The following is a 23,968-nucleotide window of genomic DNA, read 5'->3' as shown; positions in this document are numbered from 1 at the left end:
ATTGATTGACTGAATTTAGAAATGCTAAATATTGTTTCAAGACCAAAACATGCATTCATGGTGCTAATTATATAACGTATTAGTTGTTTGCTAATTTGAAACAGATGATAAACTAATAGGATCGTTCTACTAGGTAGGAAAGTGTCAACTGCAAAGTGCGTCAGTTTATTCTTAGTGATGGGTTTCAGGTGAGCTGTTGATTTGCCTGAAGTAAACACATAAAGCAGTGATAGTTCAAACCTCTGTAACTTGTCTTATTCATCGGTTTATTTAATAAACATGTGCCAAATTTAGGTTTTTGAAGTGGTTCATATTTTCAACGTGGTGTTGATTTGTTGCATCAAACACATGCATGCATGTCTGTAATGTCCGTGTTATAACTTGCAGGTGATGTTGCAACAAGGTTGCATCAGCTCCTCTCCATTTATTCATGCGCCTCTTGGGAAAACTCCTAAATAATTTTAACAACTCTGAAATATGTTAGGTTAAATTTACAATTAGTGGATAATAAGTAGTAAATGTTACATAGTTTCAAATTTTCTGCATGCTGTTCTCCAGGAATAATTAATATGACATAATTAGTTGTGTCTTTTTCCTGCTTCTCTTAAGCATTTAGTCTAGACTCTAAACTGATGCAACCAATGGACAGAAATAGTCCGCCTGTCTCACATCATTAGTTATTACGACCTGGTTACTGATTGACAGAAACTTTCCCTCTTCTGCTTGTAAACTGCTGTGTTGCAGCTCATTCACAGGGACCTTGTCTCTGCGGTTTACAACAGGACTGATGGTCTCCGCTTATCAGCGGCGCATGCTTCGGCATTGCGCAACTATGTCACTGAATTTTGATGCAGTTATGCTTGGGAGAATGGATGCAGCCTGAAGCTTTCTGGGATGTCGGTGGTTACTGTTTTTGGTCATTTGATGCACGTTTTGCGTGATACCTAACTGTGCTTCAACATGCCGCTGCAATCAATGAAACCTGGGACAGCTTTCAAATTGGGCTTTTTTGGAAGAGTTGAAAATAGGTAAGAATTTTAACTTTCTCCCCAACTGTTTTATTTTAAAATTCTCTTTGATCAAGTTCTTTTTGCTGATGTGTTGTTGTAAAGCTCGCCAATGACCTAATGGAGGTCATTCAGGGCCAAAATGAGCTTTATTAATGTAGACAAAAACTTTGTTGGACAAAGACATGATAAAAAGTTTCTGTTTAAAGGATTTATTTTGAAATTTGCAGAGTTTTTTCTTTAAAGGTTTCCAAACTCTTTCTTATTATCACCTGCCAGAAAGGCTGAAGAGAACACAAACCCTCCATTGTGGGGCTGCTGCCTACCAACACTTTGCTGTTGGCCGTTGTCCAGTGGCCACTTTCTTTGTTGCTCTGGTGTTTGTAAAGACTCCTTCAGCCTTGCCGTGCTATTAGGGCAGCAATGTCTTCTAATCCTTGGCCTGAGAACTGTGACCCAAGTAGGAGTGAGTGCAGTGGGAGGTGGCCACAGGGTCTGCACCTGGCTCGCCGAGTTTCCGATCAGCTCAATCCCAGATTAGTTCACTGACGGAGATGCTGCTGATCCCTTTTGCCGAATCAGGCCTTGCTGCTGCACCCACGTAACCCTGCAGCCCTCGGCAAGCTGAATTGACAGTTGAAAGATGGAGGTTTTCATTCAGAGATTTCAGTGAATGCCTAGCAAGAAAGAAGTGAGTGGGACTCTGACACTTCTCTGGTAATAGTCTGGAAAGGCTTTACTTCAGACTCCTGTTTCTTGGCCTTTGCAGAAGCCATTGTGTAAGGTTGCTGTTGCTGTGTTTACTGTTTGGAGTATTTATAACAGCAGATCAAGAGGCTCCTGAGGAGAATTTCTCCCAGGGAATGTTTCCGTCGCTCCCGGGGGGAAGAGCCAAGCCGTCACAGACTTTGCTTGACTCGAGAAGGCACCGCTATGTCAACCACAACGCACAGATTAGCCTAAAAAATCCCATCGCTGCCGCTTTCAAGGGCCGTAAACAGGTGGGACCCCGACAGATAAACCACTCTCTCATCAGCAGGTACTGTCACTGCGGCGTGAAGCTTTTGTGTTTGACACAGTGGCTGATGTTGTATGGAGGTAAGAGAGAGAGTTAGTAAAAAAAAGAAACAGTACCTATGCTGTTGAGATTTCTGCTGCAGCTCTGCTTGTGTTTGCTTGGAAAATGTAAACGCTGATATGAAGTGAGACGGGACGCCACCTGTTTGCTGAGGGAACAGACAGGAGCTGAGATTGAGTTGATACGGGAGGGAAGATGTTTGTGAAGCAAGCAAACCACCCAGAAGGCAAAGATTTCACTCAGCCTTCAGGCTGCTCTCAAATGAGAATAAAACTATATTTATCTGAGGAGCTCAGTCAGTTTGTAGTTTAGAATTTTAATATTTGTGCCATTTCTAATTAAATATGTAACAAGTTGTTATGCTTTTTTAGTAAACTATTACCATTCTTACTGAATTTATGCCTCTGAACTTTTATGTTATTAGTTTGAATAGTTGGTTTTTTAAATGGTAATTACAAAAGGAAGAATTGAGAATATATTAAATATTCAATGCAATGTTTTTTCAATAAGTCAAAAAATAAACTCTGGCTACAGCTACCAGTTATTTTTAATTGATTTATTATTTCTAGAATACTTGGCGTGTTCTGCACATTTTTGTCTAAACCCTTTAGTGTTTTTTATACAACATAAGAAATACATTAAAAGTTGCAAACTAAACAATTATTTGATTCCTTTTCTTGTATAGGAAAACAATCTATTGCCTAAAATGCAATAACATGGTATTTCCTTTGATTATTTGTAGCAAAGGATGCATCTGCAGCTAAAAAATACTTCGAACACCAGCGTGTGAAAAGCTCAGCCCACACGCTTTTTGCCTCACTTCAATACAGTGTACGACTGAGTTCTGATTAGTTTTTCATTTAACAGATGAATAATTGGATAGCATATGGTGCAAAAGAAGAAATTATTTTGAAACAAAAGTATTTTTTTTTTTTTATCTTAAGTGAAAATGAATATATTTTGTCCTAATTACTGGTCTGAATATGCTCTTTCAACAAATGGCTTTTTTGAGTCTTTATACTCCAGTTAATGATTAATCAATTACTAGATTGATTAAAGATTATTTTAATAATTGATTCATCATGATTAATCTGGTTAAAATTGTCAGCCCTTAAATAAACAGACTTATTCATAAATTTTTCTGAATGTTTTGGTAATTTCCTAAGTGCAGCAGCTAGGCGTGTTCTGTCCTTTATTCCTTCCTGTTAACATGGAAACACACCCAGAATGTCTTCCAAGAAAATGGGCTTGTAAGTGTTGTTTTCCCCCCAGGTGTGGATGGTTTAAGTTGGATGTTTTCTCCAGCGGGGAATGTGCCCACACCTCTTTGGCTTCTGAAAGAGTTGTGTGTTTAAAACTGTCTAGCATGTGACCACAGTTGGAGCTGGCCTAAAAGGAAAACAGATCATTTTTTCAGTCGGCACCATGTTTGCTAATGGAGTGGGAGTATAAAATTGGTCTGGTGTTTAAGGCGTCATAGTGTCTTTTTCTGTAACTGTAGTATAGGAATTTCCCGTATAAGAACCAACATGAATCATGCATGTCACTTCTGGAGTTTCGCAACAAAATCTTGACAAACCCGAAATGTACTTTATATTTAATTTCCTCCTGCATTCTAAACAGTTGCTTTGATTTTAGGTAGCTGGTGGGACAAACAAGATATTTTGTAATGTAAACCTGTTGACCTTTTCACCTATTTGGACTCAGGTGTCTGGATGCTCCGCGGCGCACCGTCCTCGGCCGCCCTGTGCTTCCCAATGGCCGGGAGTTGACCACAAGCACGAGGATGACGCTGCGCGAGCAGCTGAGAGAGAAGATCTCGGCAGCTTTTTACCACCACGGACTGCTGTGTGCCTCCTACCCAGTACCCATCATCCTTTTCACCTCCGCCAGCATCCTCACATGCTGGTAGGTATCCTGTGATGAGGCGCGTGTGCTTCTGTGCTCAGTTATGTTGTACATCATACTCTTTCGGATTTGTAGAGGTATTCATGCCCCTTGATTTATCCCCCACCAAACTTCAATGTACTTCATTGGGATTTTATGTACATCATTTAACACAAATAGTGTTTAATTGTGAAAGAAAAAAAAATTCTGCTTGGTTTTCAATTTTTATTCACAAACATTGTGGTGTACATTTGTATTTAACCCGTGTACGCCGATAAACACATGATTCCCTTTTTGACACAGCGGTGGGAGCATCATGCTGTGGGAGTGATTTATTTTTTATTTTCCACAGGGATGCTAGGGAAGGATGAGCCATAATACAAGAAAAAAAGCTTGTTAGACGCTACGAAATACTTTATACTGGGGCAGAGATGACATTTAATTGCAATTGACTTCTCTACAGGAGCTTCAGGATTTTTATCTGAAAGAAAATGTTATTTAGCCCATTTTTTAATTCTCCCATTCTACCAGACTGCTATGTGTTGGTCTATCACATTGGTGAAAAATATTCTGAGGCTTGTGGTTGTACCTGTCTAAGTGTGAAATAGTCTTAAGAGGCGCTGTATGCTTTCTGCTTTTCACGTTTAACAAGCATGAGTTAAACATTTCTCTGTGCTTTTTGTAGTTCAGAACTTGTTTTATATTTATATTTTTGCTGATTAATGATTCTTGTTTTAGGCAATTCATTATTAGACTAAAAAATACTTTATGAAGAAGAAAAAAAATATATGATTGTAAATCCCAGGATCATCAATGGAAAAACTTACACTCTGGAAAATACTGTAGTTTAAAGTGTTTATTTATTTTCATATTAAAAGAGCAGGATGTCCGTGTATTCTGAAAGTATGAAATTCATTTATCTAAAATTAAGACCTTAAAATAGATGAAAGTAGTCCTTTAATATGCCAATGACAAGTCTTAAATTTAGTCTTGATGGAAGTATTTATGTATTTGTTTATATTACAGGATTTTCTGTCAGACTAAAGTTTGAGACACATTCAGACATCCTCATTGTGTTTTGTGACTCGAGGCTGCTGCTAACTCACTGCTAACATACTCTTGCTAGCTAGCTAGCTTTTTGTGTCTGTCATGGGTATGTGCAAATCTATCACCAATTGGCTGACTGTGTTTGAAATTTTCTGTGGAGATATAGGTCTTAAATTCCACTTATTATGGTCTTTAAAAGTCTTAAATTCGAGTTGGTAAAGCCTCTAATGATTCTTGCTTTATGCAATGCTCATTTTGGACAAATAGTTTAAAGTGTGTTTATTTACATTCCCTTTTAAAGGAAGGTGTCTTTCATCTTATGATGATGATGTCTCCCTTGTTTTTAAGTGCAGCTCTTTTAGAAGTTATGAACACCTTTTCATCTACGCCTGTTTGAAAACTTAATATTTAGTCTTGCTCTGTTCTTGAAGCACTTGGACTTTGCTCTGACTTTTGTGAAAAATAGTTTGGAGACTCATTTCCCTTTTTTGACATGCGGCCTCCAATAACACATGAAAGGTGAGCAAAGCTGTCATACAGTGTGGACTCGCTGAACTGCACAGAATAAAGAGAAGATTTGGCTGAGTTCAAGGCCATCTGTACACACATAACAGCTCCCCCACTAACGGCACCACCACTCATTTAACACGTGCACATACAGTGTCTGCTCTTGCTAAATAAGTGGTCCAAGGAGAGGACATAGGTCAGAGACTTGCTTGGGCCCCATCAGTGCAGGGATTGTAAAACAATCGCGCCAATCTAAAACACACTCATGCTCCTGCTGCGTGTTCGCCCTGCAGCACGCTGCGGCAGGGTGCTGGCTGCCACCCGAGGGGAAAGCGAGGGAGGAAAGAGCTCATCGACAGGGTTGTTAAAGGCAGTGTCGGGGCAGAGGGCTGTGAGAAAGTGGCCCTGTGAGAATGGGATGCCTGTCTCTCCATCTGCCTGACAGGAGGGGGTTTGGCCAAACACAAAAGAAGCTTTTGTGTAGGTACAGTGACCTAGAAGCACTGGAGGAGGCCATGGAAAGCTTAATGGAGGGAGGGGGATGAAAGAGAGAGGACAAATACTTTTAAAGGAGTAAAAAATATTTGGAAAAGAGCACATCATGCACTTTCAGCTAATGCATGGATAGCCAGTGTTAATCAAAACGAGTGAATCAGCAAACTGAGATTTCTCTGCCTCATTTCAACAGCCCCCAGTTGGTGCACATAAAACCAAGAAAGATTAATTAATTCAGGCAGAAAACGCTCAGTTTTATTTTTAACCTCTTACACCCTAAGCGAGCCGAGGTCACATGGCAGCTGGACCCACCGGTGGGTCCGTCGGGTTCTAGAGGTTAACTTGAGAATGCCGTTTTGAGTCATTTTAGGACTGAGAGAAATTAAAGACTGGAGATGATGTCACTAAGCCTGTAATGATAAAGAAAATCTTACTGGATGATAAATTGTCCCAGATATTATTGTGAGAAATGATAATAACATTTTGAGCCCACTTTCAACTATTCTAATAATAATAATGACATATTAATGCAAGTACACACTCTCAAAGATAAAAAAAAAACTTTCTAAAGAACATCTAACACTGAAACTGCAAAACACTTTATATATCCAAAATAAACAAAAAACAATAATTAAAATAAATTATGAAGTCTTTGTAACCAAAATTGCATTTCAAAAATTTAACAGGCAAAAGTGCCAGGCAGGATTTTGCAGGAAGGAAAAAAGGTGAAAAGTAACTACTTTGGTCTGGGCATCAAATGTTTGCTAAATTTTTCAAACTGTAGCTTTTAAATTATATTAATTGGAAGCCTCTCTAATTGTTGTCTTGATATAAATGATCAAACTCATTTTGATTTATCATGTGCTTAATGCATTTATTGCTTGTTGTGACAGACTGTGCTTTTATTAGTCCATTTGCAAACATTTACTTGCCCCCCTCAGGGTTTTTCTTTCTGTCTCAGAGAAAAATCTGACTCTCACACACATCTCCCTTCATCATTCACAGCTCAGTAATGGCAGCATTTTTCCTGTTTTATTGATGTAAGCACAAGCAGGACAATGTTGCCCTCCCACACACGCCCAGGCATGTAAATGGTGTTGACTCGTGATTGAGATGGACCAACCTAGTTGTAGGAGAAAAATGAAACAGTTCCCTCTTTATGCAGCATGTTCAACTCGGACTAGCAGGAAAAGCCAGAGGTTCCGGTTTCATCTTCCCTGAAGAGCTTGTCAGCCACAAACAAGGAAACACCCAGATATTTTATGACTGTCGGTTCATTGTGACTTTTTTTGTGGCCTCTTACAGTGAACTGGTTCATTGATTTTATTATTCTAATAAAATATTTGACATATATTTTGAAAACACATCCGGACTCACAGGTAGCATCTCTGTTGTCGTTCTGCCAGCTATCCGTTGCTGAGGCTTCCTCTACCTGGGACAGGTCCTGTGGAGTTCACCACCGGGGTGCGAGACTACAGCGTCCCTTCCCATGAGCCTCTGGGAGACCTAGAACGACCAGACTGGGTAAGAGATTAGAGGTTACAAATGTATTTAAGGTCTGCAGCTACTGATTGTCTCAGTAATTGATTAATATGACAATTAATCGGATAAAATAATTGGCATATTCTGTTTTTTTTATTTAAGCACCTAAGTCTATTTTATACAATATTAGAAATATAAAAACTGTACCTGAAAAACTAGCACTGCACCTCACCACTAATGCTCTGATCCTACTGCAATTCTGTGGCAGTATCATATGAAATGAAAATATCCAAATCTCCTTCAAGACTTGAAAACCATTTCTTTTAGATGATTTTTAAAACATGCTTCTGCAAAATATTGTCTTAATAGAAATACAAAAACCATGAGTCATTTTGCTTTTAATTAGCAATTTTGTTCTACTTTCTGTACATAATTGTTCATTTGTCACATTGAAATGTTAAAGGTTTTAACCGTGCTGTTGTCCTCGGGTCAAAATGACCCGCCATTGTGTTAAAACTCCTCAAAGATCCACTAAATGTTATTTTAGGACCACAGGAGGGTTAAGTTATAATATTCTGCAATGCAGGATTCATATAACTGAACTATATACATGCAAGATTCTTACCATCGAGGTTAATGTCAGAAAAAAAAAGCCTGACAAGAGCTATATTTCCTATGAATGAGTCACCTGTCTGTGTGTTGGTGTGTGTTTGTGTTTGTGCTGTAGTACCGCGGGCCTCCGGTCGCCTACATCCAGCAGGTGTTGGTAAAGGCAGCCGTGTCTCCGTGGGACAGCAGCCTTGTGCCGGTAGACGTGTTTCGTTCGCCTCTGGGGAAAGTCTTCAGTCTGCTGGAGGAGATTCGCAACCACGTCCACTCCGATGGGTAAACACACCTGTTGCACCAGTAGTTTGTTGTTTTTGTGATAAACCGGCCTCCTCACGTTTTGCAGGAGGTCAAACAAACTGCTGACCTCAACCTGATTTGCGTCAACAAAAAAGGAAAACATCCATGACCTTTAAAAAACAAAAACTCTCTTTCACTTGTTTGGCAGCTGCACTGTGCAAGCACTGATGTGCACAGTGATTTATAGGTCAGGTCCTTGTTTGCTGATGACCTGGGATGTTTTTCAGCATATGGACATACCAGCCATATTATTACATTAAATTCAAATTCTGAGTCCCTTTAATTTCAACATTCCCAATCACTTCTACCTTCTGGGTTCTTTTCTTTCCAGCTCTGGCATTCGAAGCCTGGAAGCGCTGTGTCTCCAGGTGACAGACTTGTTTCCAGGGTTACGGCGGATGCAGTCAGTGCTGCCAGAACACGGCTGCCTCCTCGTGTCTCCTGGCAACTACTGGCAGAACCAGCGGGACCTGTTTGACTCGGACTCGGACCTCCTCAAGACCATTCAGAAACACGAACCGAAAGGACTGCACACCTCAGCGACACTACGAGGTAGAAACTCTGCTGATGATTGATGATTATGCAGGATGGATGCAGAGGGAGACGGTTAAACCTAGAACACCAGCCCATCAAATTGTTCTTTCCACTTTTTTTAGCCCCATAACTGTCATCACATCGCATGTAAACATTGGATTAATTTGGAATTTTTTTGCGATGGGCCAATACAAAGTAGTGCATTTTTTAAAAAGTGAAAGGAAAACTACATGGTTTTTTAACTTGATTGGAAATAAAAATCTGAAAAGTGTGTCATTTGGTCTTTGTGATGCTGTCTGTTCACTAATGTTCTTTAACAAAACCTCTGAGGCTTTCATTAGCTGTGTTTCCATTGTAAACGTGTACAAAATGTCAAAATGTTTTGCAATTGTGGTGTTTCCTTTAAATAAGAAGTGTAATTAAAATCACATGTAAATATGTTTGGTAATGTGATAACTTATTAAAAAAACTTGCTGCGCCATGATCCTCCTTTCTTCGTCTTTTCCGCCAGAATTAACATCTGGTTGTCGATCACGTGACTCGTGATGTTAAAAATGTGTTTCCATTGTAGTTTTGTGAAATACATTGATTTTGGTTCAGCTGAAACGCCACCTCATCTTAGGACAAAAACCTGATATCAAAAAAACGCAAGTTTTTTCAAAATTGTCATGTTTCCATTAAAGACCTTTGGATTATATTCATTTCATTTGTAAGAGTTTTGCAAAATATTCCAGATAATTATTTATCTGTTTATTATTATTATTATATAATTTATATGTATGCTGAAATTCTTAAAAAATGCATTACTTTATGTGTTTGTATGTAATGTATTCAAATGGCAAATCAGACAGATTTTAGAAAGTTTGCTTTTTGCAAAGGTAATTAAACCCAAACTAAATATCAAACGTAGTGCTTTTTCAAATGGTCTTGGATCACCCATTGTAAGTTGCTTGTGAGCAAAGATTAATCAAACTAGTGAACTAAAAGGCTTGTATTCTGACTTTGCACAGGCAGTTTAACTTGGACCTTTAATATGGACCTTATATGAATTTATCCTAGCATATTGCCCCACCTCTCCATTCAAGTGATGCTTATCCAGTAACTGTTTTATCTCCTTGCAGCAGCATGACATCGACATGTACTAAACATTGGTCTGTTTTGATTTTATGCAGCAGTAATAAATGATCTCATGCGAGTGAGGTACATGGTGGTTGTTAGATCTTTAATGAACACCCTCATATTCCTGATAACCGAGAAGTGACTCCTGATCATGCTGAAGTCATTTGTCTGACACATGGTCTCTGGCCACAACGTAAAAATGTAATTTAGAGCAATTTGCTGCAGTTTTGGGTTAAAAAAAATAAATAATTCAGTCTTTGTGTGTTTCAGACCTGCTGTTTGGCGTCCCTGGAAAGTACACAGGAGTCAGTCACTACAACAGGAAGAGAGTGGTCACATACACAATCACTGTGGTTCTTTCAAACTATGATGCAGAGTGAGTAAAAAGGCAAAAAAAAAAAAAAAAAATGTTATTTTGGGTGATATGTTTAATACTTTAGACATTTAAACAGCCATGAATCCTCCTGACTGGAATATCAATGTTTTTAACATAAGAGTTTTCTCCTCTTAGGATTTAATGTCATATTAATTCAGAAACGCTTGTTGATTTAAAGCGTGAATGTTCTGTATAATTTAAATGTCAGAGGATTCCAAGGCCTTTTCTGCTTAAAACTGGTTAAAGGTGTTTTTTTTACATGTTCAGAAATTACTATGAAGTATCTATTGCATTCCAACATGCATTTGTTTGTCAGGAAGTCAAACAAATCACTGTGAACCATTTAACAAACTTAATTAGAGGAAGCCCAACAATTAACTTTGTTTACAAAAATGGTGAGATGAGTGTCTTTGTTGCACTCTTTACCCACAACTAACTTTAAATATAATATTATCTAAGTAGATTAATGTTTTTCTTAGTTTAATTAAAGTTCAGCTTGATGTTGAGTTTAATGAATTTATTTCCCAGCCTGAGATCAGAGTCCTCTGAAGAAACTCTTTGTTTTAAAATTAAAACTGAATCTCAAAGGACTCCTACAGAAGTGTTTAGGGCTGCATAATTGTTCTCACTGAAAGGAAATTATTTCTCCAGCCTTAGAATTAAACTGCTGCAGTTTAATTCCTTTATACGTATTGGCGCTTTGAGTAACCATAATATACAAAAAATATTCAAATTTCATCCTTTGAAACTGTAACCAGGGAAAAACTGCTTTTGTACACTCCTTTTTTTGTTTTGTTTAATTATCGTCACGTTGTTCGTGTGCGTGTTCAGCTTTCTGAGTAGCTTACGGACCCGTCTGAAGCAACTTCACCCGTCGGCCAACTGCAGCTTGAGAGACGACCACATGGTTCACATCCACTTCAAGGAGGAGATCGGCATCGCTGAACTAATTCCCCTCGTCACCACATACATCATCCTTTTCGCCTATATCTACTTCTCCACCCGTAAGTCTGTGCTGCACGTCCGTCCTGTGTCTTTGATCCACTTTGATCCATTTTGGCTCCACTCTGCGTGTTTTTTTTGTTGTTGTTTTGTTTGTAAAGCGTACATTCAGTTCAGTGGCCGCTGTGCCTTTGTTTGTGCACGTTTGTTTGAGTGCCAAGGTTGTTCCTGTCTGGTGTGAGGATAATCCCGTGTGATTATCCTCACACTGGAACATAGCACACCTTTGTAAGAATGCAGCGAGCAAACCTCTAGCAGCTTCCAGGAAAAACATTACTTCAGAGGACAAACATATGTACTCAAGACAAAGATTTAACTCAAATTCAGAGAGTTAAAAGACATTTTGTACCCCTTTTAGAAGCAGTTTTTCTAAATGTTTCCAAACAAATTGCATATGACTGAAGTCTTTATTTACTACAGTACAGACCAAAGGTTTAGAGACACTTTCTAATTGAACTCAATTAGAAAGTGAATTCAATTTGGTCTGTACTGTATATGTCAGTAATCTTTTTGATATCTTCCTATTATGCTAATAACATCTGCAAAGTTTTATTAGCCTATTTATTCTTAAAACAGCAGGTTTCATTTAACTTTTTTGAGATATTACTTGAATCTAAAAAAATTGCTAAATTTACTGTTATTTCAAAACAGGCACATTATTTGTTTAGATACTTGCTTTTTTAACTTCATTTGTGATATTGTGATCTCAACTCTGTCTTCAAATGGAGATCTGGGTAATGTAGTAAAAATAAAGATAGAAATAAATGTCTGTGTAAATAGTTTAGCAACCCTTAAACTCAGTTATGTAGAGTTTTTAAAGAGAACTTTAAATTAATTCAGGAGTATGATGGTTTCCTGGTTTACATTTTGTCTCACTACATGTAACCTTTCCTTGTTTTCAGACAACTTTGCACTCTGAAGTATTTTTTTTCTTCATTAATTCGTTAATTGCTATTTGCGGTTTTTCTTGTTTTTGTTTTTCATCAGTCAAAAAATTTCAGCTTTTGTTTTACTCAATCATAAAACAAAACAGAAAAATTTAATTTTTGTTATGACTGAGCACAGCCAAAGAAGATGAAATGTAGATATTTGGCTAATTGAATTTTTGCCTTACTTATTAAAACCCTAAAATTGGCAGAATGTTTACTTTCCTTTAACTAAGACCGTATAAGCTTTAATGTAAACTTGAGATAAAGCAATTAATTTAGATTAATAATTGGTTACATTTATTGGAGGAGAATAAAGGCTTGTTTTCATGCTATTGCAGGTTTGAAGTTGTGAAAGAAAGAATTGATAGCTACATAGCTAATGTGTCCATCAGATATTAGTAACCAGATAGCAGATGAAGTAATCTCTAATAAGCAGTTGATCAATAACCTCCTCCTCCTTCCTTGCAGGTAAGATTGACATGGTGAAGTCCAAGTGGGGCCTGGCTCTGGCTGCTGTGGTCACAGTCCTCAGCTCCCTGCTCATGTCTGTGGGACTGTGTACTCTGTTTGGCCTGACGCCCACGCTGAACGGAGGGTAGGAGTGCCCACATTTTTCTCATGCTTTGGTCAAGATAACGTAAAAAGGTTTGGCTTGTCCTCCACCACCAGACATGGTTGGTGAGAATTCAACATTTTTTTTGTCAATTGTCACACTTTACGGTTTGGAGAGATTTCGTTCAAACACTTTTTATTTGTTTTCAAAAGCTGCTGAAAGAATCTAAATGTGATTTAGGATGATTTGTTTAAACTGACCTATATGACAGTGAATAATACTCCCATGTTGTTCATATAGGATATCACACATTGAAATCACGACTTTTAGTTTCTGTACTGCTGTTAGAACAGTACAACTCTTATGGAATCACCTTCATGTTATTTATTTACCTCAGTTTGCATTTATTGAGGTAAATATTTATTCCCCTAGGAGACCATTAGTTTTATTGTCTGTTGCCTTATTCTGCTTACTCCCTGCATTCACGCACAACAGACGCACATGCTTCAAACTTCCTGTTTCCTCCACGCTGATTTCAGACTGATGTCTGTTAATGTTTATAACCAAAACTCAAAAGTCAGTGTGTCATTGTTGATAGGACAGGAAGCGGGTTGGACTACTTCGGAGGGAGGAGATTCTGTCTTGTTGACGTTATCTGGTTCGTCCAATGATTTGAGGATTATTAAAGAGCTGACATTGTGGCGTGACAATGGCACCCTGGTGTTCAACCACTGCCTAAGATCCACGCATGTCTGCCGTAGGCTGTGCTCATTATGGGTGGGCTTGTACAAACAAAACCCGGGCAACACCGCCTTCACTAACTGTTATAACTGGAAGACCCATACTTTTAAAACTAATGACTTTTGCTATGCACAACTGATGGACTCTAATTTTTAAAATGTTTGTTGTTTGATTAATAACTCAAAAGACGCAACTTTGGCTGGTGTGAACTCTGCTTAGTCATGATTGCTTCACACTCAAGGCTACAGAGCTTATCCCGCACATGTGTGTAGGTGTGTTTATGTGTGTGATGTAATGTGCAGAGCTGCTGACTCCTCTGTGACCCAGTTATACACTTACCTCCAAAGCTCCTGCTTATCGGTACTCTCACACTAATCTCTCTCACTTTGTAATGGGAGGAAATTCCCTGCAGGCACCAGTCAGTTGCTAACAAAGTGTTCGGATTGGCTGTTTTTCTGAAGAAAACTTTTCTTCTCTCTCAGAAAAATCTCTTTGACACACAGATTCCTTTGCAGTTTGTGAGAGTGTTCTCATTTTAAGGATATAATTTTAATGTTAACCACTTTTTATGGTGTGTGTGGATTATATTCATTTGGCTTGTGGTTGGTTTTCTTATGTGTTTGTAACTAATTGAAGAGGCTTATCTTAAGGACCAGATAAATCTGATGAAAGTGGATTATTCAGGTGCTTATCCCACTTGTATTTTGTAGTTCATGATAGCTGCATTCACTTTCATATCCAAAGTAGGTCTGGGCAATAAATTGATCTTGTTGCTTCATTGAATTTTCTGTTTATGAGGATTGCATTTTCGGGATTTTTTTTGGATTTTCATGACTCAGTCATATCAGCCCTCCCATTACATACTATCTTGTTAGGACTGGAGCTAATATTACAAATTTTGTAATATCAAGCATCCAGGAAAAAGAACTTTTATTCAGCTCAGCGTGTACGATATGGTGTTTATGAAGTTAGAACGGGTCTTTGTCAGTCTGAAGAGTTCCTTAAAATGCTTTGACAATGCTGCAAACGCCAGTTGTGATTTCTTTTAGATTTTGAAGCTTTCTGACTCATTCTTTTTGTTTCCTAATTGGTTAATGTATGGTACCTTTTGTTTCTTTGCAGTGAGATCTTCCCTTACCTTGTTGTCGTGATCGGCCTGGAAAATGTGTTGGTCCTCACTAAGTCTGTGGTTTCCACCCCCGTTGACCTTGAGGTCAAACTTCGAATTGCTCAGGGTAAGGTTTTCACCCAGTCATCTTTATAGGATTCACTGGGATTAAACACATGTAGCACCTTTTATATCTTGTCTTTTGCTTCACTAGGCCTTAGTAATGAGAGCTGGTCTATCATGAAGAACATGGCCACTGAGCTGTGCATCATCCTGATTGGATATTTCACTTTGGTCCCAGCTATCCAGGTTAGAGAAATTTGCTGTAATCATTGCATCATGAGAAACGAGATGATTTTGTTAAAAAAAACAAAAAAACTTTAAGAATATAAAGTGATGTAAACAAATTTTTGTCTTGTGCAGGAGTTTTGTCTTTTTGCTGTCGTGGGGCTCGTTTCTGACTTTTTTCTGCAGATGTTTTTCTTCACAACAGTCCTGTCTATAGATATTCGCCGTATGGAGGTAAGACTTGCATGAAAAAACAAACATTTGATAAGAAAACATTTTTTTTTTTTTTTACTTCTGAAAAGGAGTCCTGCTTCAGATACAGCCTAAATTGTTACATTAGTTTTTTTGCGTAAACAACTGTGTGTAGCGAATAAATAATAATCAAGAAATTGGTGATTTACTTCCTACGCAACTTTAGTGAAGGTAATATTAAAAGTTTATCTAAATTAATTACAGCTGGCTGACCTGAACCGCCGGCTTCCCGCCGAAGCCGGCCTGCCTCCTTCAAAGCCGGGACCCCTGCGAACACGTGAGGCCCCTCCTCCACCTCGGCCCTCCCCTCACACAATCACTCTGCAGACCCCGGCCTTCAGGAACCTGAGGCTCCCTAAAAGACTCCGTGTTGTGTACTTCCTGGCCCGCACACGCCTGGCCCAGCGCATCATCATGGTAACTCAGCTCATCTCTTTTTGCTATGTGTTCTGACTGGTTTTAGTTTTTAAATTAAGTTTTAAGTCATTTTTTTATTTAATTGATCCGATTCTGGTTACTTTTTTTCTATTAAGGCACTGTGGTAGCTAAAGTTAAGCTTTTGAGGGGTGGGGGGGGTGGTGTTGTTCTGTTTCTAAAGTCAAAGGTGTTTAATTTTACTTTTTCTTGGAAAAACTAACTCTAAAGATTGTGGATTCAAAATCATAAAAACATCCTTCATACCAAGTGTTTTACAGTGTTTTTATAAGATTATTAGAAGATGTCCTGAAGTGGCTGGAGTTGTCTCCAGCTATACAGACATTCGACTGATGTAATGCTGCTCCTCCCCTGCCTGTTGCTGCGCTCTGCTGGTCAGCTGGTTGAAAAGAGGTTTCTATACGTTTTCCTCACTTACAAGGAAGACAAAAACAACTCATTACAAACAATCTGCTTATGAAGGCTACTGAAGCATACTAAATTTGTTCTGTGTTTATTCTGTATTTTTAATTAACTCTATGTATCTTCATCAAAATGCCAATGAAAAAAATTTTGTAGGAAACATAAAATGTTTTGCTATTTTGTCAGCAGCAGGATATTGACTTTTTCTGGCTTAAATTAAAACAAATAAATTTGAATATTTTTTTTATTTTTTAATCTTAATATTCTGGAATTGTAGTATTTTTATTAAGGTTTATTAAACCATAAGCCCATGGCCAATCCCATCTCAACAGATTCACAAGTTCTAATTGTGTTTTCTCTCCACATTTTCAGGCTGGTACGGTAATCTGGATCGGCATCCTCGTCTACACGGACCCGGCTGGAATCCGCACCTACCTGGCTGCGCAGGTGTCCGAGCAGAGCCCCCTCGGGGACTCCGGCGGAGGTGCTTTAAGCCCCCATCTGTCAGTGGCACCGGTTTTCCGTGGTGGGGATCCTACCAGTACCCTGAGCATCCACCGTGCTCCGGCTCCAACTCCCCTACCTGAAAACCAATCACAAGGTCACCTTGGCCCAGCAGGACCTCTTCCCCACGCCCCACCCTCAGTGCCTCAGATCACCTGGGGGGCCGAAGATGAGGAAGGATGGAGGAGATTGTCTTTTAGACATTGGCCGTCGCTTTTCAGCTACTACAATATCACTTTAGCAAAGAAGTGAGTATTGCCTCAAATTACGACTTTAGTGTTTTGTTTGTAACTCTAAAATAGGAGACTGGATTTAAATGTTTGTTATATTGAACTTTATGTAACTAGTAAGAGATTTGAATATACAAATAGGAAATAAATCTTAGTAAGATTAAAGCTGTATCTTCCTTTAAAGACCAAATATTTAAAGACCAAATTTTGGATCAAAAATATCATCCTCCTTGTCAATTTTAGGTACATCAGCCTTCTCCCGGTAATTCCAGTCACGATTCACTTGAGCCCCCAGGAGGCCATTGACACGCGTCACCCTCAGGACACAAGACACCCTCCTCCACCAATCCCTAAAGTTTCTGCAGATATACAGACAGATCTCACCCTCTACAAGTAAGTACTTCGAAATAAACAGACTTCTGCTGTACTAAAACCCACTTTGTTTCCTTTAAATGCATCAGCGAAGAATATTTTTCTTCATTCAGAAAAAGCTTCCTGAATTTATGTCAGATAAATGAGTAACGAACAGTTTTAATATCAGACTTGCAGCCCGGTTGACTGGTTGATATCTGAATCTACAAATGAGGCATTAAGGTGTAGAAAAATTTCGCTAATCCTCTTGAGAAAGAATTTCTATGCAGCTAAACTATGCTGGGTTTTATAGTTTACTGAGATGTTGTGCTAAGTTTCAGATTTTATTATTTAAAAGGAAGTTCCAGATTTAATCATATAAAATCTGGAGCTACTTTTCTAATTTCAAATCATTATTAGGCTACATTCACAAATTAATGCCCAATATTCTACTTTCTCTCCAGCAAGTCTGGAGTTGGGTTGTCTTTGTTCTGTGTTATATAAGACATTGTGTTTTTTCCCAACTGCAGTTCACTGGAGTGGAAGCTGATCTTTTCATTGCAGACTGTATGTTAAGTTTTCAAATATTTAGGTCAGGGTTGGAAAAGAGGCTGTTGAGTTCATCTGACCCTGAAACAGATAGAAGACCAGTGTGCTAAAGATCGGTGTTGGATAATTTAATGAGGGGCATATTATGAAACCCATAAAACTTCTTTTTAGAACAATTGTTTTTTTTTGTTGTTTTTTTTTACCACAGGGGGGAGTAAGTTGGTAAAATAGATTTAAATCGGCTGGGAGACGCTCTTACTGGGAATGTCTCGCACAGATTCCAAGTATTCAAAACAAAATGTTTCCGTATCCTCTTCCCGGATTTCTGGAAAATTGCTGCTGCCCCATGCTGGTAAAGATAAACCTGAGTCTTTGTTGAGATTTGCTTTGGAGTCAAGTATAAACTGGTTCTTACACAGAGGTGAAATGTGCACTGGTTTCTTTCCAAACATTTAACCATTTTACTGAATGGTGAAAATAAAGAAATAAAGTACAAATCATGGCCTAATTATTCCTATTTATGTCAGTTCTGTGTTATGTTTTTCTCTTTTTATTTTCCTTTTCTTAGATGAAGAGTTAAGATCGGATACATTTTATCCCCTCATTAGATTAAACGGAATAATAAAGAAAACATTTTTGCATAATTATCTCTTTTTTTCCCAGAAATAAATGGCAAAATGTTGACTGTTTCTTTACAGGCCAATAATTGAAAGTTTTAACACTTAGAGCTAAGGTTGATTAAATCCTTCCTTTTTCTGTTCTACTTTTTACATTTTAAATTCCTGTTTAAAAAAGGAAAATTCAGGTTACTGTAGTTTAGAAAGTAAAATAGCCAAATTCTCCTCATGTTAGGATTCTTCAAGCTCCAAACTTTACTGGATACATTCAGTTGTTGCAAAGCCAGTTTTGCTCAGAGAAGGTCATTATCTCATCATCTTTTTAACTCCACATTCCTCAGTTGAAAGCAGGCAGGTTTTCCTTGTGCTGATCAGGATCTTGTAAAATATGTTTAAGACATAAATATCTCCATATATTTCCATGATCGCTGGTTCATGGATTAGAAACTGTTTTTTTTACTGTGTTCATATTTTGAGAGAGTTTCATCATTTCTGCCTTCTTCTCCCCACTTCCTGTCCAGGGTGGCTGCTTTGGGCCTGGCTGCAGGGGTCCTGCTGGTTCTTCTGCTCTTCTGCCTCTACCGTGTTCTCTGCCCCCGTAACTACGGCCGAAACGGTGTTGCTCACGGGCGTCGGCGACGAGGCGACCTGCCCTGCGACGATTACGGTTATTCTCCACCTGTCAGTGAGATCTCTCCTCTGCTGCTGAGGGGACACAGTATGGTAGGAAGAGCTTTGAAAGACTAATAAAAATGCTTCATGGTATTATAAAACTTGTTTGCAGACATGACTCCACTTATTGGTTCTTGTAGGACATCGAGTGTTTGGCTAGCGATGGGATGCTGCTGGCCAGCTGTTGCTTGGCGGGACAGATCCGTGTTTGGGATGCACAGACTGGTGACTGCCTGACGGTCATCCCAAAGCAAGGGTGAGGTCACAATCTGAATTTCTTCTTCAGCTGCACTGCCCTTACAAGCTGTGCAGACTTTAACCAGTTTTATTATTTACAATTCTTCTGTTTGGAACAAGAAACAGAATAAGATCATTTAGTTTTTTTTTTGTTTTTCTTTTATGAACCCTTATCTGCATTTTATGATGCTGTAATAAAAACACAGAGCGGTCAGGTTGACTTTGTAGGAAGGTTCCACGTTGCAGATTTGTAATAATGACTAATGCACACCCTCCTGCTCACTGTTGTTCATCTCTGTGCTCTGTAGCGCTACAAACTTGTTTAAAAATAAATTGAACCATGAAATGTCTTTAAATTTCTTGAAGCAGAGGTACTTGTAGGGAGTCCTCCAAACGATTTCCTAATTTGTATTACTGGTACAGCTAAAAATTTTAAGTATCATGAAAATAGTAGGAAATGAAACCTGCATATTATTTAGATTAGTGACAAAGTAAAATATTTGAAGCCTTTATTATGATTTTTAGAGTTTAGGGCTTACCGAAAATGTAAATGTAAATTTTTTGCCAAATGTAATGTTTTGTCTGACAAATGTAGATTTAAAATAAATGTTTATACTTTGTTACTTTATTTGAAGGAGCACTGATAATTTAAGGGAAACATTAACCTTAAATATGAGTTAATTTGTTCATTGGGGATGAAAACTCATGTTAAGAATTCAGTTTTTAACAAAAGAACTGGAATCACTCTTACTGGCAACCCCAACATTTTCTACAAAATGAAAGTGATTAAAATAATTTTGAAATTTATGATTAGCTTTTTTAAATTTTATCTGAGTTTTCTGGGAACTAATTAGAAATGCAAGACTCCTGTTTCCGTGGGGCATAAATATGGCGTGACACATAGGCATATTTCTCTTTATCACTACCAATGAGGCTTAATTTTTATTCATTTTGGCATCAAAAATCTGAAAAGCTTATTGTTAAAAAGTCTCTCTAACAACCAGTAGATGCTATTTTTGGAAAGTGTTTTAACATCACAAATATAAAGATGTGCAGCTTTCTAGACTCTGTTAACTGGAATTGTGTGCCTTAGTCTGATGAGAGTAACATTGAGCTTTTCATCATTAAACAAAGGACAAAAATGTGGTAATGAACTTTATTCTGTCTGCTATGTGCACTGAAGAATCTGTGACGCTGTGGGTTATCTCTTCTAAAGTTCCCATAATGTTTACTACAGTGCATAAATTCTTGGAAATGCTAGATAAAAAAAAAAAAAATAAAAATTAAACCCCAAAACACGGAAAAAAAATCTCAACATGATTTTGTTCAAAACAGTAGGTTTTTTTTCCTGCGCTGAATAAAATATACTCAAATTAAAAGTTGCTTATTGATATTTGTTCACTGTGATATTATGCTCATGTAAGAGATTATTTTCAGGATGTACGACATCAACATCGGTACCGATATTAGTCATTTTTAACATGTCTGTATTGGTCCGATAAATAAAACCGGGACATATTAACTGATATTTTTTGCCAGCTTGTTGCTGTTTGTTTTTGGAGGTGGAGGTGAGGAGGTTGATCACGTGACAGTTATAGTGATGCAGCGCAGGATTGTGGGAAGTTTAACTGAAGCAGAGAAGCAGGAGTGGTTATTTTTCAAGGTTTTGAAAGCTTAGTGAAATATATAAAATATTCAGTATAGGAAAATACCATCTCTGCCTAAACAGTAATAATAAGTGTGCAGTGCAGTTTGAAGGCTTTCTCCATCTTTCCTACCTTTTATTGTGACCTCTTAAAGGAAGCAGCAGGCTGCTCTCTCTTCATATCCATCTGTCTGTTCTGGTGTCTCTACAGATTAAGACGACGCAGCAGCAGTGGCTGTTGGGAGCAGCGAGACGTCTGGGACACGATAACTGCAGAGTCCGACTGTGCCTGTGAATCTAGAGACCCGAATCTCGGCTGTGACGGGGTATCTGAGGACGACTGCTACCCGCTGAGACATCGCACCGCTCCGACCCGGCCGCCTCTCTTCACCGACCAGCCCGATCTGACTCCGCTCATCGACACCAACTTTACCTCCCAGCCGCCCTCCAACCTCGCCACGCCACCCAGAGGAGGGTTTGACTTCGGAGGGCTGGTGGAGCGCGCCTACATGGAGCATGAGCCTCCGTCACCCTCTACATATCCGTCTCCTTCCTCCGCCTCCTCCTCGCCTCCTTCAGCCACACATCTTCAGAGGACCCTGAGCCTGGGGGACGCATCCGGACCCCCAAACCAGGCCGCCGGGGCTGGGACGCAGTCCACTGGAGACTGGGAAAGCTCCGTCTGGGCCATGGAGCTGAGAGGGAATCTGATCGCTGCTGGGAGGAGCAGCGGCAAACTGGAGGTGTGTGAAACTAAATTAAATGTTGTTATGGCTCATTTATTTCAAAAGTTATTGTAGATGCTGGGTGAGGGGTTAACCCTCACCCTTGTTTTGGGTAGAACATATTTACTGACACAGAGTGTTTTTTTTTTTTTTATCTTAAATGTAAAATGCATATATTTATTGTACAGTTTTGGCTTAATTTGTTCTCTGAGTATGGCCTTCAGCAATTTGCAGTGTCCGTATGCTCCAGTTAATGATGAACCATTCACTAAATTAGTTAGTTTTATTTTAGTAATCAATTAATCATGATTAATAGTCATTTCAGCTGTACTTTGAAGTAAACAACAATTATAGATCTGATTTATTAAAGACTAAGAACTAAACATTTGAAATGAAGTTCATTTTTTCATGTGGTTCCAGCTGTGGGATGCAGTAGAGGGGTCTCTGCGGTGCAGTAATGAAGATGGAGTCTCTGGTATCACCGCGCTGGCGTTTCTTAACAACAGGTAAGACCCAGATCTTTTACTGTTTTTCTTGAAACAAAAATAAACAAAAACAATTTAATTTTTTAAAAATGATTTCTTTTTGTATCAATTTATTTTTCTTCGCTTGTTTTTATCCTCTGCAAAGTTGGATGTGAAAAGTGGAAGAAAAGCATCAGGTTCTGATATCTGTTCTGATTTTCTGTTCTCAGAATCGTGGCAGCGCGACTGAACGGGTCGTTAGATTTCTTCACTGTTGAGATTAACAAACCTCTGGGTCTGCTGCAGTACAGAGGTGAGATGATCCTTACATTTATTTGACCTGAAATGTGACACTATTTAGGGTATACAATTAGTAAATGTGACATATATTCTTTCAAAAATGTCTATACATTTCTGTGTTAGACATTGAGACAGAAATGGCCTTGAAAAGCTCCAATAACAGAGAAATGAATCTCTGCTGTGATGCCTTCAGGTGCCCCCGGGCGAGGCAGCATGCCCCCGTCTCCCTGTTACAGCAGCGAGGACCTTATCAGCTGTCAGCTCACTCGCTCTGTGCAGTGTGCCCACCAGAAGCCGATCACTGTGCTGCGAGCGGCCGCAGGCAGGGTGGTCACCGGCAGCCAAGACCACACAGTCAGGGTAACACCAAAACTTACACAATCTACAACCAGAATGTTTTAAAACATCGCTGGCTTCTCTATTTTAATGAAATGCAACAGAAAAGGAAACAAATACTCTTATTATTTACTGTTTGGTCAGGTTTATCGTCTGGAGGACTCCTGCTGCCTTTTTACCCTGCAGGGTCACTCTGGGGGCATCACAGCCATCTACATTGACCAGGTCAGTAATGCAACAATTCATCTCTACTCTTCTATCAAATGGCTAGAACATCAAATAGCCAGATATAATTTAGTCTACAAATGTTGACTGTAGAAAAATAAATCTGATTCAAGTTGTTTAAAACACGGTGTAGTTTTATATTCTGCAAAAATTTCATTTTTTTCCATCATGTAGTTTCTGTTGTTTTTTTTTAAAAACACTGTAAGTAGTTTAACATTTAACATGCAAGCTTATTAATTTACATGATAATATTTGTATGATTTTTTTATGAAAGTAATCAAAACTAAAACAATGGAGTATGAAATTACTGCATTGAATGAATGAATATAGACTAATAGGACAAGAATAAAGTACCAAATAAAGTGAAAATAAAATTGTAATATTACTAGAATAAAGCCATAGTATTATAACTTTATTCTTGTAAAACTACAACATTTTCCTTGTAATACTATGACTTAATTTTATGTCAATTTTTATTTTCTCAGCGTGGCCCTAACACTCCATCATTCAAAACAAATAGAAAAGTAACCATTTATTTTTTTTTTATCAGACGATGGTTCTAGCGAGCGGTGGGCAGGACGGCGCCATCTGCCTGTGGGATGTCCTGACAGGAAGCCGCGTCAGCCATGTCTACGGTCACCGTGGCGACGTCACATCCCTGGTCTGCACTACCTCTTGTGTCATCAGCTCAGGACTGGATGACCTCATCTGTATCTGGGACCGCAGCACTGGCATCAAACTGTACTCCATACAGCAGGTGCTGAACGGGTCGCAGAAAGTAACAGTAGAAAGAAAACCACAGAAAATATTGTTTTGTTAGGCGAAATAAAAAATAAGTTAGCTAGCTAGCTTTTTTTGTCTCCATAATGTAAGTGCAAAGTTATTGCCAGTTGTGAGGACAACATTCCTTTTGGCCACTGGCTGACCTCTGCTGCTCCTGCCAGCAAGTATAAGGCTAAATACAA

At 38.6% G+C, this 23,968-nt stretch overlaps 1 protein-coding gene across 3 annotated transcripts in view; it reads left to right on the top strand.

The window, feature by feature from the left end:
• Positions 1-746: 746 nt before the first annotated feature.
• LOC122830856 (SREBF chaperone) overlaps positions 747-23,968 on the top strand; it is a 27,875-nt gene continuing 4,653 nt past the window's right edge. The window contains exons 1-22 of one of the 3 annotated variants that reach the window (XM_044116576.1): positions 747-1,028; positions 3,793-3,993; positions 7,428-7,545; positions 8,231-8,388; positions 8,741-8,961; positions 10,333-10,438; positions 11,270-11,442; positions 12,838-12,964; positions 14,786-14,898; positions 14,986-15,080; positions 15,195-15,293; positions 15,516-15,728; positions 16,521-16,900; positions 17,126-17,275; positions 18,921-19,122; positions 19,212-19,327; positions 21,165-21,696; positions 22,099-22,184; positions 22,373-22,455; positions 22,636-22,802; positions 22,923-23,003; positions 23,554-23,760. In XM_044116576.1, coding sequence (XP_043972511.1) covers positions 961-1,028; positions 3,793-3,993; positions 7,428-7,545; positions 8,231-8,388; positions 8,741-8,961; positions 10,333-10,438; positions 11,270-11,442; positions 12,838-12,964; positions 14,786-14,898; positions 14,986-15,080; positions 15,195-15,293; positions 15,516-15,728; positions 16,521-16,900; positions 17,126-17,275; positions 18,921-19,122; positions 19,212-19,327; positions 21,165-21,696; positions 22,099-22,184; positions 22,373-22,455; positions 22,636-22,802; positions 22,923-23,003; positions 23,554-23,760 — 3,696 coding nt within the window. In that variant the 5' untranslated portion in view covers positions 747-960. The other 2 variants (XM_044116577.1, XM_044116575.1) reach the window with 2 other exon arrangements.

This window comes from Gambusia affinis, linkage group LG05 (assembly GCF_019740435.1).
Source record: "Gambusia affinis linkage group LG05, SWU_Gaff_1.0, whole genome shotgun sequence".
In the NCBI taxonomy this organism is placed as follows: Eukaryota; Metazoa; Chordata; class Actinopteri; order Cyprinodontiformes; family Poeciliidae; genus Gambusia; species Gambusia affinis.
This window is presented reverse-complemented; position numbering and strand designations above follow the sequence as displayed.